At 37.1% G+C, this 18,694-nt stretch overlaps 2 protein-coding genes and 1 long non-coding RNA gene across 3 annotated transcripts; 2 read left to right on the plus strand and 1 right to left on the minus strand.

Annotated features, from left to right (window-relative positions):
• The first annotated feature begins 259 nt into the window (after positions 1-259).
• LOC122990548 lies at positions 260-5,786 on the plus strand. The gene is made up of 6 exons (XM_044363920.1): positions 260-381; positions 528-866; positions 984-1,331; positions 3,526-3,642; positions 4,635-4,696; positions 5,248-5,786. Exons 1-6 carry the CDS (start codon positions 339-341, stop codon positions 5,395-5,397), a joined length of 1,059 nt encoding a protein of 352 aa, XP_044219855.1. The 5' UTR covers positions 260-338; the 3' UTR covers positions 5,398-5,786.
• A 91-nt stretch (positions 5,787-5,877) lies between these two features.
• Positions 5,878-7,920, minus strand: LOC122990552. Its single transcript, XM_044363926.1, has 6 exons — positions 7,813-7,920; positions 7,341-7,673; positions 6,766-7,122; positions 6,458-6,583; positions 6,207-6,256; positions 5,878-6,107 (listed from the first exon to the last, which is right to left on the minus strand). The coding sequence occupies exons 1-6, from the start codon at positions 7,853-7,855 to the stop codon at positions 5,973-5,975; spliced, it is 1,044 nt and encodes a 347-aa protein (XP_044219861.1). The 5' UTR covers positions 7,856-7,920; the 3' UTR covers positions 5,878-5,972.
• Positions 7,921-16,332: 8,412 nt separating this feature from the next.
• LOC122990556 lies at positions 16,333-18,539 on the plus strand. The gene is made up of 3 exons (XR_006405405.1): positions 16,333-16,567; positions 17,574-17,632; positions 18,221-18,539. It is a non-coding gene; the product is annotated as an uncharacterized LOC122990556 (long non-coding RNA).
• Positions 18,540-18,694: the final 155 nt, after the last annotated feature.

Here is an 18,694-nt window from a genome sequence, read left to right on the forward strand (position 1 = left end):
ATAGCTCCATCTTTACATACACTCACACAGTTGTTAGACAAAGGCATCTGTGATTGTGCTAATCTAAGCTAAACACAAGAACAGGAAATCGAATTTAATGATACTTCAAGTGGTCAGAATAAAGAGAATGCTTTGGAAACAATACAAACACAAAAATTATGTACATGTACATCTCTTATCAATGGAAAATAGATCACTAGTTTGTCTAAGGGGAAGTTCATGTTCTGCATTTCAGCCAATCACTGTGATTTCCATTTTGTAAGCCTTGATCACCTTGTAACCAAACCTTCCATCTGGGTGAGAAGACATCAGTTGTGAAAGACGGGTGCTGTACCACAATGATCCGACATCTGGCTGCTTTGATTCTTCTTACTGTAGTGTGTAAGTACAATTCTCATTACATGTGAAAAACCATTTAGTCTGAGCAGTCTGTGATAGTAATTCATATGAGACAAGGCCTTGTAAAAATTTACATTTTTCATTGTTTTAGTGCTGTTGTCTAGTAAGTCTCTTTTGTTTTTCTTCAGCTGTGATTCAAACTGCAGAGGTTCCTCACCTGATCCCTTTGATTTTGGTTGAACCTGGTGACAATGTTACTTTTCGATGTCCATTTTCTGACAATGACAAATTCTTTACCTGGTATAAGCAGCCTCTTGGACATATGGGCCAAACAGTCGCTTCTGGACTTGTTGGCAAAATAACAGTCACTGAACAATTTAAGTCACATTTCACAGTTGCAAAAGAGGATGCTCAGTATTCTCTCATCATAAGAAATGTAAGCAAAGAGGATGAAGCAACATATTTCTGTCAGAAAGGAATGTCATATTCACAGACATTCGTCAATGGCACATTCTTGGCTGTGAACGGTAAAAATAATTTCTGCCTTATGTCAATGATCTTTTAACTTTTTACGACATTCAAATAATTAAGATTGTGAATTCCTTTTGTTGTGTTTTTTAATATTGTTTTACTGAATCACACAGACAACAATCAGCAGAAATCAGTTTTCGTGAAACAAAGTCCAGAGACAGCATCAGTCCAGCTGGGAGACACACTGACTTTCCAATGTTCACTGCTCTCCAAGAACACAACAGAAAACACAGATCAGTGTCCAGGTGTACGCAGTGTGTACTGGTTTAGAGCTGGATCAGGAGGATTTCATCCAGGCATCATTTACACTCACAGGAACAGGAGCAATGCACGTGTGAAAAGGAGCTGTGTCTACAGTCTGTCCAAAACTATACGGGACTCCTCTGATACTGGGACTTACTACTGTGCCGTGGTCACATGTGGAGAAATCCTGTTTGGTGAAGGAACTAAAGTGGACACAAGTATGTATGTACAGTTGTATTTAAATCATAAATAGATTTTGCATAAATATATTCAGCCTAATTAAAATATATTAGATTTTTTTAAAAATGTATTGTTAGTTTGTTGCTTTCTCCAAAGTTTAAATTTCCCCTCCACGCAAAAATATGTTCTTCTTCTCGTTATGTCAGTTGGATGTTTGAACGTTGCATGCAAAATGATATACGTGCAGACTTCTTGTGACATTACAACTAGTTTGGAAGCCAATTCTGGTCCAGTTTGTATCTTACACAAGTATGATGTGTAAACTTGAAACCTTGAGTGCAAATACACTGACAACATCTTGTATCCAGCAGTTGAACTTTTGAAATGAACATTATTTGCATATTCATAGATTCTGGATTCTTAAAGGGATATTTTACATTTTTTGAAGTGGGGTTGTATGAAGTATTTGGTAGGTAGGTATGAGGTATCCACAGTCAGTGTATAATCTGCAGTAGATGGCGGTCCATGCCCCCCAATTTGGGGTGAACAACCATCCACTGCAGGTATTACACTGACTGTAGATATGTACCTCATACAACCCCACTTCAACAAATGTTAAGTATCCCTTTAATGAGGGAGAAGGAGTAGATGTTATTTCAAGGATTTCAATGAGGTATTTTTTATATTTCTTAAAATATGTGTGAAGGGGATTTCTAAGAAGGTGTCTTCGAGCCCTACTTTAACCACACAAGTGCAACAACAAGTGCAGTATTGTAGGTCTTTGGGTGCACTGACTGTGTGGGCGTCTTCATGCTCACCTGCTGTTTTGGTTCATGAATGTGCAACAGCACCAAGTGCACGATGGCTGGGTGAAGGTAAATAAAGATCAGTTGGTGTAGTGATTATTAAATACTTTCTCAGCCGGTCACTTTCATGCTCTCAGCTCTGAAACAGCTGTGCCAATCACAGTTAAGCATGATAATGAGAGATGAACAAAGGGAAAACTTTTCTTCAGGAAATGTCTGCGCCACAGCATGAACACACATCACCACAAATCTGCAGCCAAAGACAGATGGTTTAGGATTTTATATCAGTTGGTTAGGCTACTATAATAATGATAGAAAAGGTGATGAAGGTGTTTATATGAATGCATCAGCTCGACATTATTTCAGCTATAATTCTAATCAAATTCCAACCAAAATAGAACAAAACGCTTTGCGCTCCTTCATTTGAATGAACCTCACACCTGTTTGCAACTCTCCTACAAACTCTGCCACACAGACGGGCAAAGTGAGTTCAAAGGTCAAAGGTCAGGAAAATACCAAACAGTCGGAGTGCTGCTTACGCTAGAGTTCTGCACAGGTCCAATTTTGCAAACCTGCCCACACCCACAAAGCTCAGAACCATAACTTACTTGTTACCCGCAATTACTTCATGTCAAGTCCGGACCCGCCCGGACCCGTAATTAAAAGACCTGTGAAACGACGCAACCCGCGATTAAACACATAGGCTACACAGTCACTCGCTTTAAAGTGCTTTATTTTTACTCGTTGCGTAATCATTATCTGTGTCTCTGCAAGAGGGTCAGTACCACACAATCACTATATTCCACACATGCTGGTGCACACACAGATACACAGTTGCAGATACCGTGGCCCTCTCTCTCTCTCTTTCTTTCTCACATACACACACTCTTAACAATGATTGCATATACTAATGTATTAATGACTGCTCGTTACACAACTTTTTTGCAGGTTACCCATCGGGTACCTGTGGCTACCCAACCTGGTGCAGGACGCTTATGCTGGTCTTTGCATCTCCACAAAAATAGAGCCCAGTGTCTTTGTGTTAATAAAAACATGATGCCAATAGTAAACGAAATTTCAATAATTATCCGATTGTGTAAGTTTGTTTTAATTCAACCATAAGACATGCTTTTTGTAGAAAGTTATGTCATTTATTTGATTTCAAATTGCATTTTTATTGTAAATCAAACTGTGTTTATCAGCATTTGTCAAGTCTTTTGCCCAAAACTCAAATAATACTCAAGAGGATACTTTTGACTAAATACTGTAAAAATAATTAACAGTCATTCCAACGGTAATTCGACAGTTATTTAGATTGTTGACAAAATGTAATTAATATCACTCAGTTTCTAATAGCAAATGATTACTCCTGAAAGTCCATTAATAAATAATGTTAAATGTCTCTGTGGAATTTTTTTGATTCCAGGATCAAAGTTTGATCCAGTTGTCATTCTACTTGGAGCGCTGTTGGCCTGCTGTGTGACTGTGATTGTAGTCCTCATTTTCTACATTAATGGGAGGAGAGTTTGTGACCATTGCAACGGTAGGTTCACCATATTTTACTTTTTTGTTTCAGTTAAAGTTTCCTCCACTCAAAAACATGTTTTGCTTTTTGTTGCTTCACTTGGATGTTGGACCTTCACTGTGCAGAATGAGGTATGTGCAGAAGTTGACACTCAAATGCTGGTTTCACATTAATCTGCTGAAGTTGGAGAGTTTCTCTGTGAACACCTTGAATCTGAGTTGAAAGGACATGGCTGGCCATTTTCTATATTTGTCTTATTGTCAACAAATGACATGTGCAGAGACCTCACCAACAATGAATTAATCCCACTTACAAGTATTGTCTGTGTATCCGAATCCTATTCCTCTGTGCCATAGACCTCCATAGTTATCCATTAAATATTAAAAACATGTCAATGAGCCACACTGTTGCACTGGACGACATGTTTATTCATTATGCAGAGTTTGGACATGGTAGTTTGTTCAGAAATGGCCCCAAAGACTAATAACAGTGTCATCAATGAGTGGTTAGATGTTGATTTTTCATTGTTGGTCACTATCACAATTAAAAAGTGTCAGAATAAGATTAATTCATTTTTTTTGTTACAATTTTGTAAACATTTAAGTAGTGGACCATTTTATGAGTTCACTATAGAGTATTTATATTTCTAATTATATCAATTTCCCAAACTAGCTTGTAACTTCCATTGTCTGATGAATGTTCATCATGTGAATGATGAGTAAATCTTTTTATATATGTGTAATGAACTTTTAAGTTCACATGTTACATGACATTACAGTCTAGTTTCTAATGAGCAAAGCTCTTCACCAGTGACTACTCAGTGCTCAGGGGCCACAAAGGACTGAAGCTGGGCACATCACAAGTGTTTAACTGTAATACCACGACCTTATCAATGTGATCAAAGTCTTTTTTTGTTCATTTCTGTCTTTTAATGAGACACAAATACACTGATATGACATCAGTAAACATTCCCACTGTGTACACACTCAAGGTTTTGCTTTTATTAACAGGAGCAACAGGAGCTTCTCATGATCTTGGACATGAAAAGTCAACAGTGGATCAATCAAACCTGGTAATTATGCTTCTGGTAAATATGTGTGTTGCCCTGTTTGCACTGGCTAAATCCAGGAGGTATAAAGCAAACTATAATAAATTCACTGTTAAGTGACACAAATGTTTGTTATTATATGATAAAAAAAATGGATAAAGTCCAAAAGTATAAATTCAACAAAGATCAGTGAGAAATATCAAAGGAATATTTTAAAAGAAGTGTGTTAAGCTCTCTTAGGCAATGTAAATAATCAGATATGTCACTATATAAATATTATAGTAACATTATTAAGGGCCAAAAATAATAAAGTAAATGAACAAGTGTACCAGATTGTTTAGTAAGTCAGCTCTTTATTATATTGTTTCCACCTGCATATTGCTCACATTTTCAATGCAGTTGTGTCCAATAATATAACACATCTGCTGCTTTCATGACAGAAGAATGAATAATCAATAACACATTTCACATTTAGGCTAATGACACTGATTAAATAAACCACCCAAGGAAATAACTTTATTGTTTACTATCTCCAAAATTTAATAACACACAAACATTATGATATTTCTTCGCAGGATGGTGAAGCAAAGGTAGTGAACTATGCAGCGCTGGATTTTTCCACAAGTAAAGTAAAAAGAGGGAATAAGAAGAGGAGAGAGTACACACGGTGTGTATACTCTGATGTTACATCAGATTACCACACTCAGCAAATCCCCTCTCTTTAGGCAGAGAAGGACCTTTACACTGCTACTCACAGTTCTTCTTGTTTTAGGGTAACATGTTATTCTCAGCTGCCACCCCATAATGTGCACAGAGAAAGAATACGAGGCAGTTTTGCATCAGTCATTACGTGTATTCTGTATCTTGTACACAGAAGATTTTCAGGCAAAGTGCTCTCAAAAGTTAAAAGATTCAGTTCTTGACAAAAGCCAATAATCTCAAATGCCTTTCTTTTAAAAATTCATAATGTACATTTGTTTATGTAAAACAAAAGCAAAACATATAAACAAACATCAATTTCTTTTAGTATAATACCTTGACCTGGCATTGATAATATATGTGGGTAAAGGGGGATTGTTCAAGCCTTAAAAATGCAAATCAGATAAAGGAGGCAAATAGGAAATCGTCCTCATGATTCATTTTAAGATGAATGTTTAAAAAGACAGTTTGGGTGTCATCACAAGCTTCTTTGAGGAATTTAGTAAAAAAAAATCCGCAAAATTTAAAGTCTAAAAGATACGGTATGCTAAAGATTATCCCAAAATGTTTAACTATTAAATGTCAATACTTTCATGATGATTCATTCCTGTTTTTGAAGTAAATAAAAGACATTGGTGTAGACACAATTTTCCTCCCTTGTTTTTGCATTCCTTTTCCCTGCTTTGCCAGTTGTCTTCTTGGTTGGTGCAGAATAAACCAAATAGTCCTCATATATCTGAGGAAATAAATCATGCATGTCAATATAAAAAGGTGCAAACAGAAAAAAAACATGCTGAAAACTTTTTGAGTGACATCTTATCTTTAAATTCCTTACCTGCTGACCACCACTGGCTGTTTCAGCATGTGTTTGCAGAGCGGCGGCAGCTTTATTATAAAAATAATTATTATAATTTACACAAGAAAATAATGATAAATAATCAGCAACACAGGCTTCATTGGTTTTACTTTACTGGAAATGAATGTTCCAGTAATATGACTTATACACAACTCTAATGTGAATCTAAAGATGTTACAGTTTTTATCAAATACTGTTTGAGAGATTGATGTCTGAGTAATTTCTCTTACCGTTACAACAATCACAAGATTTGTTCTTGATGCGATATATGAGGAAGGCAACCAGACTTATAGCCAAAGCAGCACACAGCAGAGAGATAACTGTGTTGGCTTTCTGTAAATCCCAACTGCTGACAACTGAAGTTTTATGAAAAGAAGGAAATTAGTCAACGTTATGAAAAAGTAATAAATCATTTTGGTATTATGATAAGATGATGTTACATGAAAAACACATTTATTTGATAGTTAATCTAAATGGATTGTACTTGACTCCTGATAAAACACACACAAATATGATCATTTCACCAAAATTAATTTACCTTCAGTGTTGAGTTTTGTTCCATTTCCAAATAATATCTCTCCACATGTGACCACAGCACAGTAGTAAGTCTCAGCATCAGAGGAGCTGACCTCCTTAGAGAAGCTGTAGACACATTTCTGTGGAGAGCGAGTCTCAGGACTCTTTTCACATTCATCACCACTGTTTCCATGAGCGTACATAAAACTGGGATGAGATTCATCTGATCCAGCTCTGAACCAGTACACTCTGTGTTCTTCTGGACACTTTTTATTCTCAGAGTCAGACAGCACTGAACACTGGAGAGTCACAGAGTCTCCTGGATGGACTGGATCAGATGGAAAGTCTTGAATGATGGCAGTGATATCAGGTTCTGGTCCTGGGGAAATGAAAATACAAATTATGAACATGTTTTACTCACTTTAATGAAAACAGTTACACACCTTCATTCTTATACGAAGAACACTTTCATATAATCTATGGAAACATAAAAATGTAAATATGTAAACTGTTTTTATAAATGGTGTTGAATGTAAGCAGATGAGCTGATGATTACGTTAAGGAACGTGAAATATTTGCTTGCTGATTTTTACTTACCTTCAATCCTCAGAAATGTTCCGTTCAAAAATGTCAAATGACGTTGGTTTACTTTTATACAGTAATAAAGTCCAGTATCACTTAGCTTAGTTTTATCAATATGCAGGACAAATGTCCCAGGCTCTTGTTTTGCTGTAATGCGAGAAGTCTTATCAACACCATCATAATCAAAGGCTAATGTTCCTCCCAAGAATTCAGGTACGTTTCCAGAAACAAGCCTGATCCAGAACAAGGTTGTTGTTTCAGACTCAGCTCTCTGGCGGATACATGTCAGAGTCACATTATCTCCAACACCAACAGTCTTTGTCACAAAGATCTGATTGTCTGCGCATCCTGAGAAAAAGATAAAAATAAACACAGAGCAATAATAAACAACATATATAGAATTATATATGCTTTCTGCTAAATTGCTGCAAGAAGATAACAGTATAACTGAAATATATCTGGAGTAAAGCTGACTTTATATACTTACGCCCAACTCTGAGCATGAGCAGGATATAAAATCCAAACAGCATTTTCTTGTAAATTCACATAAGACAGCAGTTAATTTAAACAGGATCAGAAGATGATCTGCCTTAATGTAATCATATGAAATGGGAGGGAACAATTCCAGAACAATCTGATTGGCTGCTTGTTATGTTGGCATTTCCGTGTACTACCACAGCGGAAATAATATCAAACATCTTTTCAACTTAAACACATGAAACAACACCAACAGTGAGCTTTTGTTTCATGTTTCATGGTGTGTTTCTATTACTGACACTGAGAGTAAATACAAGAGATGATTTTATTCAATCTTGATGTGAACTACAATAATCTCAAATACTCCTGTTCGTAACATTTTGTCTAGTTTTTTCTACAATATTTGGATGGACTTTTCAGCTGATAATTATGGTCAAGTTGTTCAGGACACACACAATTACCACCATAAATTAGACATAATTTTATATCAAAGGGTAATCTGTCAAGAAATGTCAGGAGGATTTGTCAGGTTTTCATTTGTAGGACGAAGAAGTGTCACTTTTAGAGCATTGTTGTCATTACCACAATATTTATTGGCCAGTAGACTGGTTTTGAGAATCCCTAAAATTCATAGCAAGTGCTGTTTTTGTGATTGACAGGGTGATATAGTGTCCATTTACAGCACAATTTATCTCATTGTTTGGTCTATACTAACCCTATAAAACTCAAAATCAAACCAACAGATGTTCAGATATCTTTTTAAACAAAACCTTGATGTTGAGTAATTCTGCAAACCCAAGATTATGTTTAATGGTGGAGATTTCTGGAGATTTCATTTTTTTAATCATTATTACGGCAACTTAAAGACCCCCTCCACTCAAAAATAGGTTTTGCTTCTTGGTTCCTTAAGTTGGATGTTTGGCCTTCACTGTGCAGAGTTTGACACTAGAAGGCTGTTTTCAAATTTATCTACTGAAGAAGGAAAGTTTCTCTGTGCTTGTTGAAAATCTGACTTTAAGGGGCGGGCCTATGAGAATGATTTGTGACCATAGACTATAAAAAAGATGGACGTAGCCACTGTGATGTCATCCACTGAGTTCTGAAGAGTGGTTCTGAAGATCAAAGTTGGTGGCTCTGGCCATCACCATCTTGGCACTGCCTGACTCCGCCTGACTCCTGGCTAATCCAAAATGGGCAAAGAGGTGAAGCTGAGGCGGGCCGAATGAAGCCTGGTTGCTGAAACAAACTACATAGTGACACCATATGCTCAACATATGCATCTTAGAATGGTAGGATTTATATAAAGGATGACAATATTGCTCTTTAATTAGCACTAAACATGATATAGTGATGTCTTTTAGTGATCAAATACTTTTTTGCTGAAGCATGACACCAACAATTCCAAGGTTGGGCTTAGGTTGGATTTGATCAAAATACATGTAATTTGCTCTTTCTGTACATCACTGCAGTCTTTTAGTAAAAGTCAGATGACTCAACAAACAGAAGATAAGATTACAACAAACTTTTCACTTGCTAAATGTTCATTTTAAAGGGGGTATAGATGCCACTAGCCATCAACTTAAAATTTAACATATAATATATCTGTAAATAAAGAGGCCTATGTCTGGTGTAAAATCCTGCAATAATGTCTGTAGCACTCAGTTGAATAGGAAATTATGTAAAATAAAAAAAAATGCATCCAGCCATTTGCCACACTGACAGAAAAAGATAGAGGGGCTGTCTTATATATTGTGGGAGGCAGCCAATCCAGATGTTCCACATCATCAGTGATGACCCGCCCACTGTGCCTGTCAGTCACATCAGCAGGAAGAGCTGATGATTCTAGTCAGGGGGCTGGTGAAAGGAGAGCAGAGCACAACTCTGTCACAGCGCTATCACAGAAACCAATTCAGCTGCACATAGTGTAGAACCTGCATGTTTTGACCTGAGGAAAGGGGCTTGTGTGAAAAGGGGAGAAAAATCACAAATAAAATAATAATAATTCAGCTGAAGGCAGAATTCCTGGCTCAAAAAGGGGAGAAAATCACTAATAACCCAGCTGAGTTTTGAACCCTTGAAGACCGTGTTGTGAGGCAGCATGTTAATCATTGAGAGACTATCCCAAAAGGGTGTTTTTTGTAACAAAAGAAAGCTTTTCACAGGCAGTAAAACAGTAAAAATGCCACCTTGCTACCACATGAAAAGGGTGGTGGACACATTCACAATAACAAGACTGAACCAGCTGACATGACAATGCAGTCAAGTGCAACACCACAGGCTCTGGTATCAAAAAAAAGACAAACGTGGAGGTTTCTAACACTCTACTTCCTTCACCTGCTCGTATGTAGGTGTACTTGTATAGAGAATGAAACTAGATAGACTGATAATGTAAAGGGTCAAAACTGCAGCAACACTTGTCTGCATTTCTGTTTGTGGTTAAGTCTGACGGTCTGACAAAAAATTGTTCTTACTACTACAAGTGTTGAACGGCACATCAAAATGACCATATTGTACACAATGCTGTGTCCAGCAAGGTGGATACAGCAACAGGAAAAACTGTAAAATGTAATTTAAAAAAGCCCTGCAGTAAATACTTTCATGTACTTTGTGTCCTGCTTTGTACTTTCTGCTTTTTCTTTTTGTGCACAGTACTGCTTGCAACCACAACACAAACAGACACAGATAAACACGCATTCACAGTCAACACTGGCCAACAAATGATGCATGGAAAGTTAGGCGTTATTGTGGTTGGGCTTTCAATGTAAGGTGTTGTTTTCATTGGTAGTTGCTGTGAGAGGGGGAGTGCTACTCATTCACTCGTCCCACCCCGGTCGGTTTCAACCATGATCTGAAAGTTAAGTTTGTCCGATTATTATTTGACCTCCTTGTTAAAGTCTGTTCATGTGTGTATGGTTGTACCTTTAAAAACAATTTGTATTTATAGACATTACTTGTAATTAAAATGAGCATTTCAAACAATAATTTCAATTTATTCAATAAAAATGAGACTGCCAAAACCTCTTGCAGCTTGTTTCTCCTGTTTTAATCTCACCACCTACAGTATATCCTGTTGAAGCTCACAGTCAGGTCTGTTCTGAGTAAACAGCTTCAGTTGTTGGTCAAAGGGCGGAGCAATGGCCCACCGCAGCGTTTGTCATTCAGTGTAGCTGTTGCATGTGGCTTTGCTCGCCTGTTCTCAAGATAGACGTGCAGAATGTGTTTACAAAGTGATGTGAGACAAGCAAGATGGAGGTGTTTATTCATTTGAGTAGCTTTCTCCTTACATTTTTATACTGCATATTTTTTGTAAACATCTTCTTTAATAATGAAACACCAGCTTACCCGTGAGGTCTCCACATCTCTTGACTTTCTGTGTGGTTTTGGCCACATTTCCTCTGGCTTTCCCCTGCAACTGCCCCTCAGATCCGCAGGCTACCACTTATGCTATAGTTAATGTTATTTCTAATGTCTTGTTTCCTCTTCTTAAACCATCCAAACATCCAAATTCTACCAAATACAGGTTTGGAATTAAATTAGTGACGTTCTCATTAGGCTACTCATCTATTTCTGCATAGATTACTAATGTCATCCTGAACTGCGGGTTCAGGATGACATTAGTTTAACTTAATGCAAGCACTGAAAGCAAAACAGCTGTATTACAGCAAAAGACCAAAAATACCTCTTACAGCTTTAACTCCAACATTGGGTACGTTCACATGCACATTCCACTATTATTCCGATATGACATTATTCTGAATTTGATACGGGTCGTGTAAACAGCATTTTCTGTTTGGATATTCCAAATTAGGCCTTATCCTGAATGTAGCATTTTCTAATTAAAATGTGAGATATAGCAGTATTATTCTGGTTTTAGGAGCATTCTTCGGACATGTATACATTTGGAATATGCACCTCAATTGGGGTTTTTACCACAGTTTGCAACACACGGCCTTCTTGCCTGTTGACCTCTGCACAGGCAAAATGGCATATACTGGAGCAGGAAGGCAAACAGAGGAGAGGAATGAGAGGGAGGAGAGTGGAGAGATGTGCACCCTCTTCATGACAGGGACGGAGGGGTTTGTTATTATACTGACTGATGGTGATGACTCAGCAATGTAGTAAACATCATGGGACAACCGAGCCACTGGATGTGCCTGTAACTATAAAAGTATCATATCAATATCACTTGTCAGGCAGCAGCTCACTAATGTTTTTCATCTTGCTGTTTTACTTCACTGCCTGCGGAGATCTTGTGATTCTTGTTCCAACTGGAGCAGAAGGAAACCCTGAAAACCCTCTGCATGTAAATGGGAATATTGGTGTAATCATCTTCATTCTCCATGTGAACAGCTTAGTAGGAATACTGTCTTTTTCTAAGGGCAAAAATAGAAATATTTTGTGCATGTAAGCATAGTCAGTGTCTATGTTGTTTCCCATTAGCTATCAAGCTTTAAGCTAGCGTACCCAAAAACATCACTGAGGTTTTGTCTTCACTATGAAGACAGAATGATATTTTTATCATGCAGCCATCAGGCCCAGTTGTTGTAGGTTAGTAAATAGCTCCAAAGTGTAAGCGTATTTCCAATTAAAAGCCCTGCACACCAATGATACTCCTACACAGGTGAATTCACTTAATCTGGCTGATTCTCAGATCTGTGTGGGTGTCTACAGGCTGTTTGATTGACATCTATGTGACTGCGAAAGGATTTGATGGTCAATTGTGTCGAATGCAGCACTAAGATCTAACAGGACAAGTATAGAGACAAATCCTTTGTCCGATGCATTAAGGAGGTCATTTGTGACTTTCACCAGTGCTGTCTCTGTGCTATGATGCACTCTAAATCCTGACTGAAAATCCTCAAATAAACTATTGTTATGTAGAAAGTCACATAACTGATTAGAGACTGCTTTCTCAAGGATCTTAGAGAGAAATGGAAGGTTAGATATAGGTCTATAATTGGCTAAAATGCCTGACTCAAGAGTAGGCTTCTTAAGAAGAGGTTTATTTACAGCTACTTTAAAGGACTGTGGTACATAGTCTGTTACTAAAGACAGATTGATCATATCTAGTAAAGAAGTGCTAACTAAGGGTAAGGCTTCCTTAAGCAACCTAGCTGGGATGGGGTATAAGAGACAGGTTGATGGTGGTCATGTACACTCCAGTATTGTTTTAACTTTGCTGGGGTCAACCTGTGCAGGTGCCTAATTAGCCAAAATAACTGAAAACAGCTGTGTGTGAATTGTTTTCATGTTACAGTATCGTGTTTGTTATTTCTAGCTCCATTACAGGCACCCCTACACATTTGTGCTGACAGTTTCATGTTATTCTACACTCTGTGGTGGTAATGTGGCTAGAAACACAGCATTGCTACAGGAGGAAGATCATTGCTAGCTAACAAACATGGCTAAAAACAATGCAGGTTTCAAAGTATGAGGTAATTTTTTTTTTCAAATGTTTTATATGGAAAGAGTTACAGTATGTCTCAAGGAAGCACACAATGTGTTCTGGTAAGAAACGATGAAAATATAACTCTTTGTTTAAAAGAAATCTACACAGGTCATCTTTGTGCCTGTGCCGTGTGCGTATGTTGGTAGGTGGCGATATCCAAACATAATGGTAAAAACATTGCTTCATAGCTCCATCTTTAAATACACACACAGTTGTTAGACAAAGGCATCTGTGTTTATGCTAATCTAAGCTAAACATAAAAACAGGAATTACAGATCATCAATCAAGCTGCAAGCATCAATCAAACTGGGAGATGCACTGACTCTCCAATGTTCACTGCTCTCCAAGAACACAACAAAAAACACAGATCGGTGTCCAGGTGAACACATCGTGTACTGGTTTAGAGCTGGATCAGGAGGATTTCATCCAGGCATCATTTACACTCACAGAAAGAGGAGTGATGAACGTGTGGAAAAGAGCTGTGTTTACAGTCTGTCCAAAACTATGCAGGACTCCTCTGATACTGGGACTTACTACTGTGCTGTGGTCACATGTGGAGAAATCCTGTTTGGTGAAGGAACTAAAGTGGACACAAGTATGTATTTACACTTGTATTCAAATCATAAATGGACTTTGCATAAATATATTTAGCCTGGTTAAAATAAATTAGATTTTGGCCTTTTAACCCTCCTGTTATGTTCCGGGTCAAATTGACCCGTTTTAAAGTTTGAAAATCTAGGAAAAATAGTTAAAAGTATTTTTTCAGTATGAAACTTCTTCTGCTTGCCTTAATTAGTGTAATCAACATATAATATGAAAATGGTTCATCTCACATATCTGCAACCACCCCCTGCATGTTTATATCACATAGATACTGTTCGGGTCAATTTGACCCAGCAGTCAAACTGGAGGTAAAAGGGTGTCAGAAATGTCAGACTATTTTTTTCTTTGCAACTGTGAGACATATTTCATCCCAATCACTCACACACACACACACACAGAGCACACACACACACTCAGTGCACACACAGAGCACACGCACACACACACACACAGGTGCAGGTGTTATGATATTTGACGAGAACCATTTATGTTCTCGCGGGAAAACTCCACCCACATTCAGTGGACACTCAACAGGGGAGGGGCAAAACATATAAAAGATTCTCTGCATGGGAGTCCTACCAACATTACACTCTGTCAGGCAAACTTTTACAAAATGAGCAGCAGAAACAAAAGGACGACAGTCCAGGAGGCTCTGGAAGTCATCATTGATCATGACAGTGAAATGGAGGGGGATGTGTCTGAAGATGAAGACCATCTTGAGCTAAATTCTGATTCTAATGATTCTGATTTTGAACCAGATGAGGGAATTGCTATTCCTATTCCTCCAAGCAAGACATTCATGTCAAAAAATGGTGAAATACAGCTGACGATGTCAAGACAAGCATGACCTGTGTGAAATGTGCAAAATTCATTTGCACAAAGCACAGTGTGGTGACATGTCACTCGTGTGCTGTGTACATGTACACAGGTAATGGTCCTAATTGAACCATTACCTGTTAGAGGTAAGGAACACCATTGCACTAAATATTGATAGAATAGTTAGTAATGGAGTTAGTAATGAAATATTCACACTGCTTGTTAGGATTTTTTTGGTTTCGGACATCTTTTGGATTAGTTTGTTGCTTTCTCCAAAGTTTAAATTCCCCCTCCACTCAAAAATATGTTCTTCTTCCTGCTACTTCAGTTGGATGTTTGAACATTAGCGTGCAGAATGATGTATGTGCAGACTTCTTGTGACTATGCAACCAGTTTGGAAGCCAATTCTGGTCCAGTTTGTATCCTACACAAGTGTGATGTGGAAATTTGAAACCTGAGTACAAATACTCTGAGAAGATCTTGTGTCCAGCAGTTGAACTTTTTAAATGAATAATATTCGCATATTCATAGATTATGAGTGGATTATAGAGATTAAAAGGGAGAAGGAGTAGATGTCATTTCAAGGACTTTAATGAGGTATTTTTCATATTTCTTAAAATTTTTAAGAAAGTGTCTTAGGGCCCTACTTTAACTGCACAAGTGTAACAACAAATGCAGCATGGTAGGTCTTGGGTACACTGACTGTGTGGGCGTCTTCATGCACATGTGCTGTTTTGGTTCATGAATGTGCAGCATCGCCAAGTGCAAATAGGCTGGGTGAAGAGATGAATACAAATCAATGGGTGTGGTTATTATTAAATACTCTCTTGGCCAATCACATTCCTGGTCTCAGCACTGAAACAGTTGTGCCAGTCAATGACATGATAATGACAGCTGAACAAAGGGAAAGCTTTTCTTCAGGAAATATCTGCACCAAACCATGAACACACATCACCACAAATCTGCAGCCAAAGACAGAGGGTGTAGGGTTTTTTATATCAGTTAGTAAGGCTACTATAATAACGTTAAAATAAAAAAAATAAAAAATTCAATTTGGTGAAGTTGTTTATATGACTGAATTGAACTGACATTATTTCAGCCATAATTCTAATCAAATTCAAACCAACATAAAACAACTCGCTTTGCGCTCCTTCATTTGAATGAACCTTACACCTGTTTGCACCTCTCCTTCCATCTCAGCACCATGTGCTGTGGCACACAGACGGGCAAAACCAGTTTCAAGGTCAGGAAAATACCGAACAGTCAGAAATAACAGTCGGAGCGCTGTTTACATTGGTCTTTGCATCTCCACAAAAATAGGGCGCAGTGTCTTAGTGTTAATAAAAATATGATGCCAAAAGTCAACAAAATCTAATAATTATCTCATTGTCTAAGTTTGTCATTCATACACATTGAAAAGGGATTAATTCATCCATAGTAAATACTTCATGCATGCATTGTTTTTGCTTGTATCAATTGCAAATTTCACTTATAAATCAAACTGTGTTTATTAGCATTTGTCAAGTCTTTTGCCCAAAACTCAAACAAAAGAAGAGGATACTTTTGACTAAATACTATAAATATTCTAGTAAACATGCACATTGAAAGTAAAAGTCAAAAGAGTGAAATACCTAACAGTTATTCCAACAGTAATTCAACAGTTATTTAGATTGTTGACAAAATGCAATCAATGTCACTCAATTTCTAATAGCAAATAATTACTCCTGACAGTCCATTAATAAATAATGTTTAATGTCTCTGTGGAATTTTTTGGTTCCAGGATCAGAGTTGGATCCAGTTGTCCTTGTACTTGGAGCACTGTTGGCCTGCTGTGTGACTGTGATTGCCTTCCTTATTTTCTACATTAATGGGAGGAGAGTTTGTGACCATTGCAACGGTAGGTTCACCATATTTTACTTTTTTGTTTCAGTTAAAGTCCCCTCCATTCAAAAACGTCTTTTGCTTTTTCTTACTTCATTTGGATGTTAGACCTTCACTGTGCAGAATGATGTATGTGCAGAGTTTGACACTCAAATGTTGGTTTCACATTAATCTGCTGAAGTTGGAGTGTTTCTCTGTGCTCACCTTAAATCTGAGTTGAAAGGACATGGCTGGCCATTTTATATATTTGTCTTATTGTCAACAAATCACATGTGCAGAGACCAAACCAACAATGAATTAATCCCATTTACAAGTATTGTCTGTGAATCCTTATCCTATTCCTCTGTGCCGTAGACCTCCATCGTATCCGAAAACTATTAAAAACATGTCAGTGAGTCACACTGTTGCACTGGACGACATGTTTATTCCTTATGAAGTTTGGACATGGTAGTTTGTTCAGAAATGGCTCCAAACACTAATAACAGCGTCTTCAGTGAGTGGTTAGATGTTGATTTTTCATTGTTTGTCACTATTACAATTAAAAAGTGTCAAAATAAAATAAATCGTTGTGAATATTTTTTTTATAGTGTTACAACATTGTAAACTTTTAAATAGTGGACCATTTTATGAGGTCACTATAGCGTATTTATATTTTTGTCAAATTACATTAATTTCCAAAGCTAGCTTGTAACTTCCATCTTCTGATGAATGTTCATCACGTGAATGATGATTGAATCCTTTTATATATGTGTAATGAACATTTAAATTCACATGTTACATGATGTTATGATCTAGTTTCCAATGAGCAAAGCTCTTCACCAGTGACTGCTCAGTGCTCAGGGGCCACAAGGGACTGAAGCTGGGCACATCACAAGTGTGTAACTGTAAAACCACAACGTTATCAATGTGATCAAAGTCTTGTTTTTTTCATTTCTGTTTTAATGAGACACAAGCACACTGATATGACATCAGGAAACATATTCCCACTGTGAATACACTGAAAGTTTTGCTTTTATTAAGAGGAGCAACAGGAGCTTCTCATAATCTTGAAAAATCAACCGTGGATCAATCAAATTATCTGGTAATTATGCTTCTGGTAAATATATGTTGGTGTGTTGCCCTGTTTGCACTAGCTAGGTGTAGTGATCTAGATGAAAGTGTTTAAACTTTCTCCCTTTTTCCCTTTTTTCCTTTGTCAGATCCAGAAGGTACAAAGTAAAATAAAATAAATTCACTGTTTAGCAACATAATGTTTTTACTACATGATAAACCAGAGGTACAAATAAAAAATAGGTCACTGAGAAATATAGAAATATTTTTAAATACGTGTGTTAAGCTCTCTAAGACAATGTAAATAATCCTGTATGTCACTATAGAAATATTATAGAAACATTATAAAGAGCAAGAAATAATAAAGTAAATGAACAAGTGAACCAAATGATTTTAATGAGTCAGTACTTGTTGATATTGTTTCCACCTGCAGTCCTGTTCAATAATATAACACATCTACTGCTGTCATGACAGAGGAATGAATAATCAATAACACATTTAGGCTAATGACACTGATTAAATAAGCCACCTAAGAAAGTAACTTTATTGTTTAGTTAATGATGTTACAGTTGTAATCTCTGAATTATTTAATAACACGTAAATATTATATTTCTTGCAGGATGGTGAAGCAAAGACAGTGAATTATGCAGCGCTGGATTTCTCCACAATGAAAGTGAAAAGAGAGAATAAAATGAGGAGAGAAAACACACAGTGTGTTTACTCTGATGTTAGATTAGATTACCACACCCAGCAACACCCCTCTCTATAGGCAGAGCAGGACCTTTACACTGCTCCCCAACTCTCTGCAGAGGTCCGTAGCTTAGCTCGTTTTAGAGTTGCAGTATAATGTGCACAGACAGCGATAGGAGGAAGTTGAACATCAGTCAGAATGTGTGTTTTCTGAAAAGTGTTGCACCCAGCAGATTTCCAGACAGACTGCTCTCAAAAGTTGAGAAAGATTCAGTTCTTGAGAAAAACAATTAATCTCAACAGCTTTCAAAATTCATCATGCATATTTGTTTTTTTAAAACTAAAATAAAACATGGAATGTAATGTAATTTTATCCAAGATATAAAAAATCATTATTTTACAG

This window comes from Thunnus albacares, chromosome 10 (genome assembly GCF_914725855.1).
Source record: "Thunnus albacares chromosome 10, fThuAlb1.1, whole genome shotgun sequence".
Lineage (NCBI taxonomy): Eukaryota > Metazoa > Chordata > Actinopteri > Scombriformes > Scombridae > Thunnus > Thunnus albacares.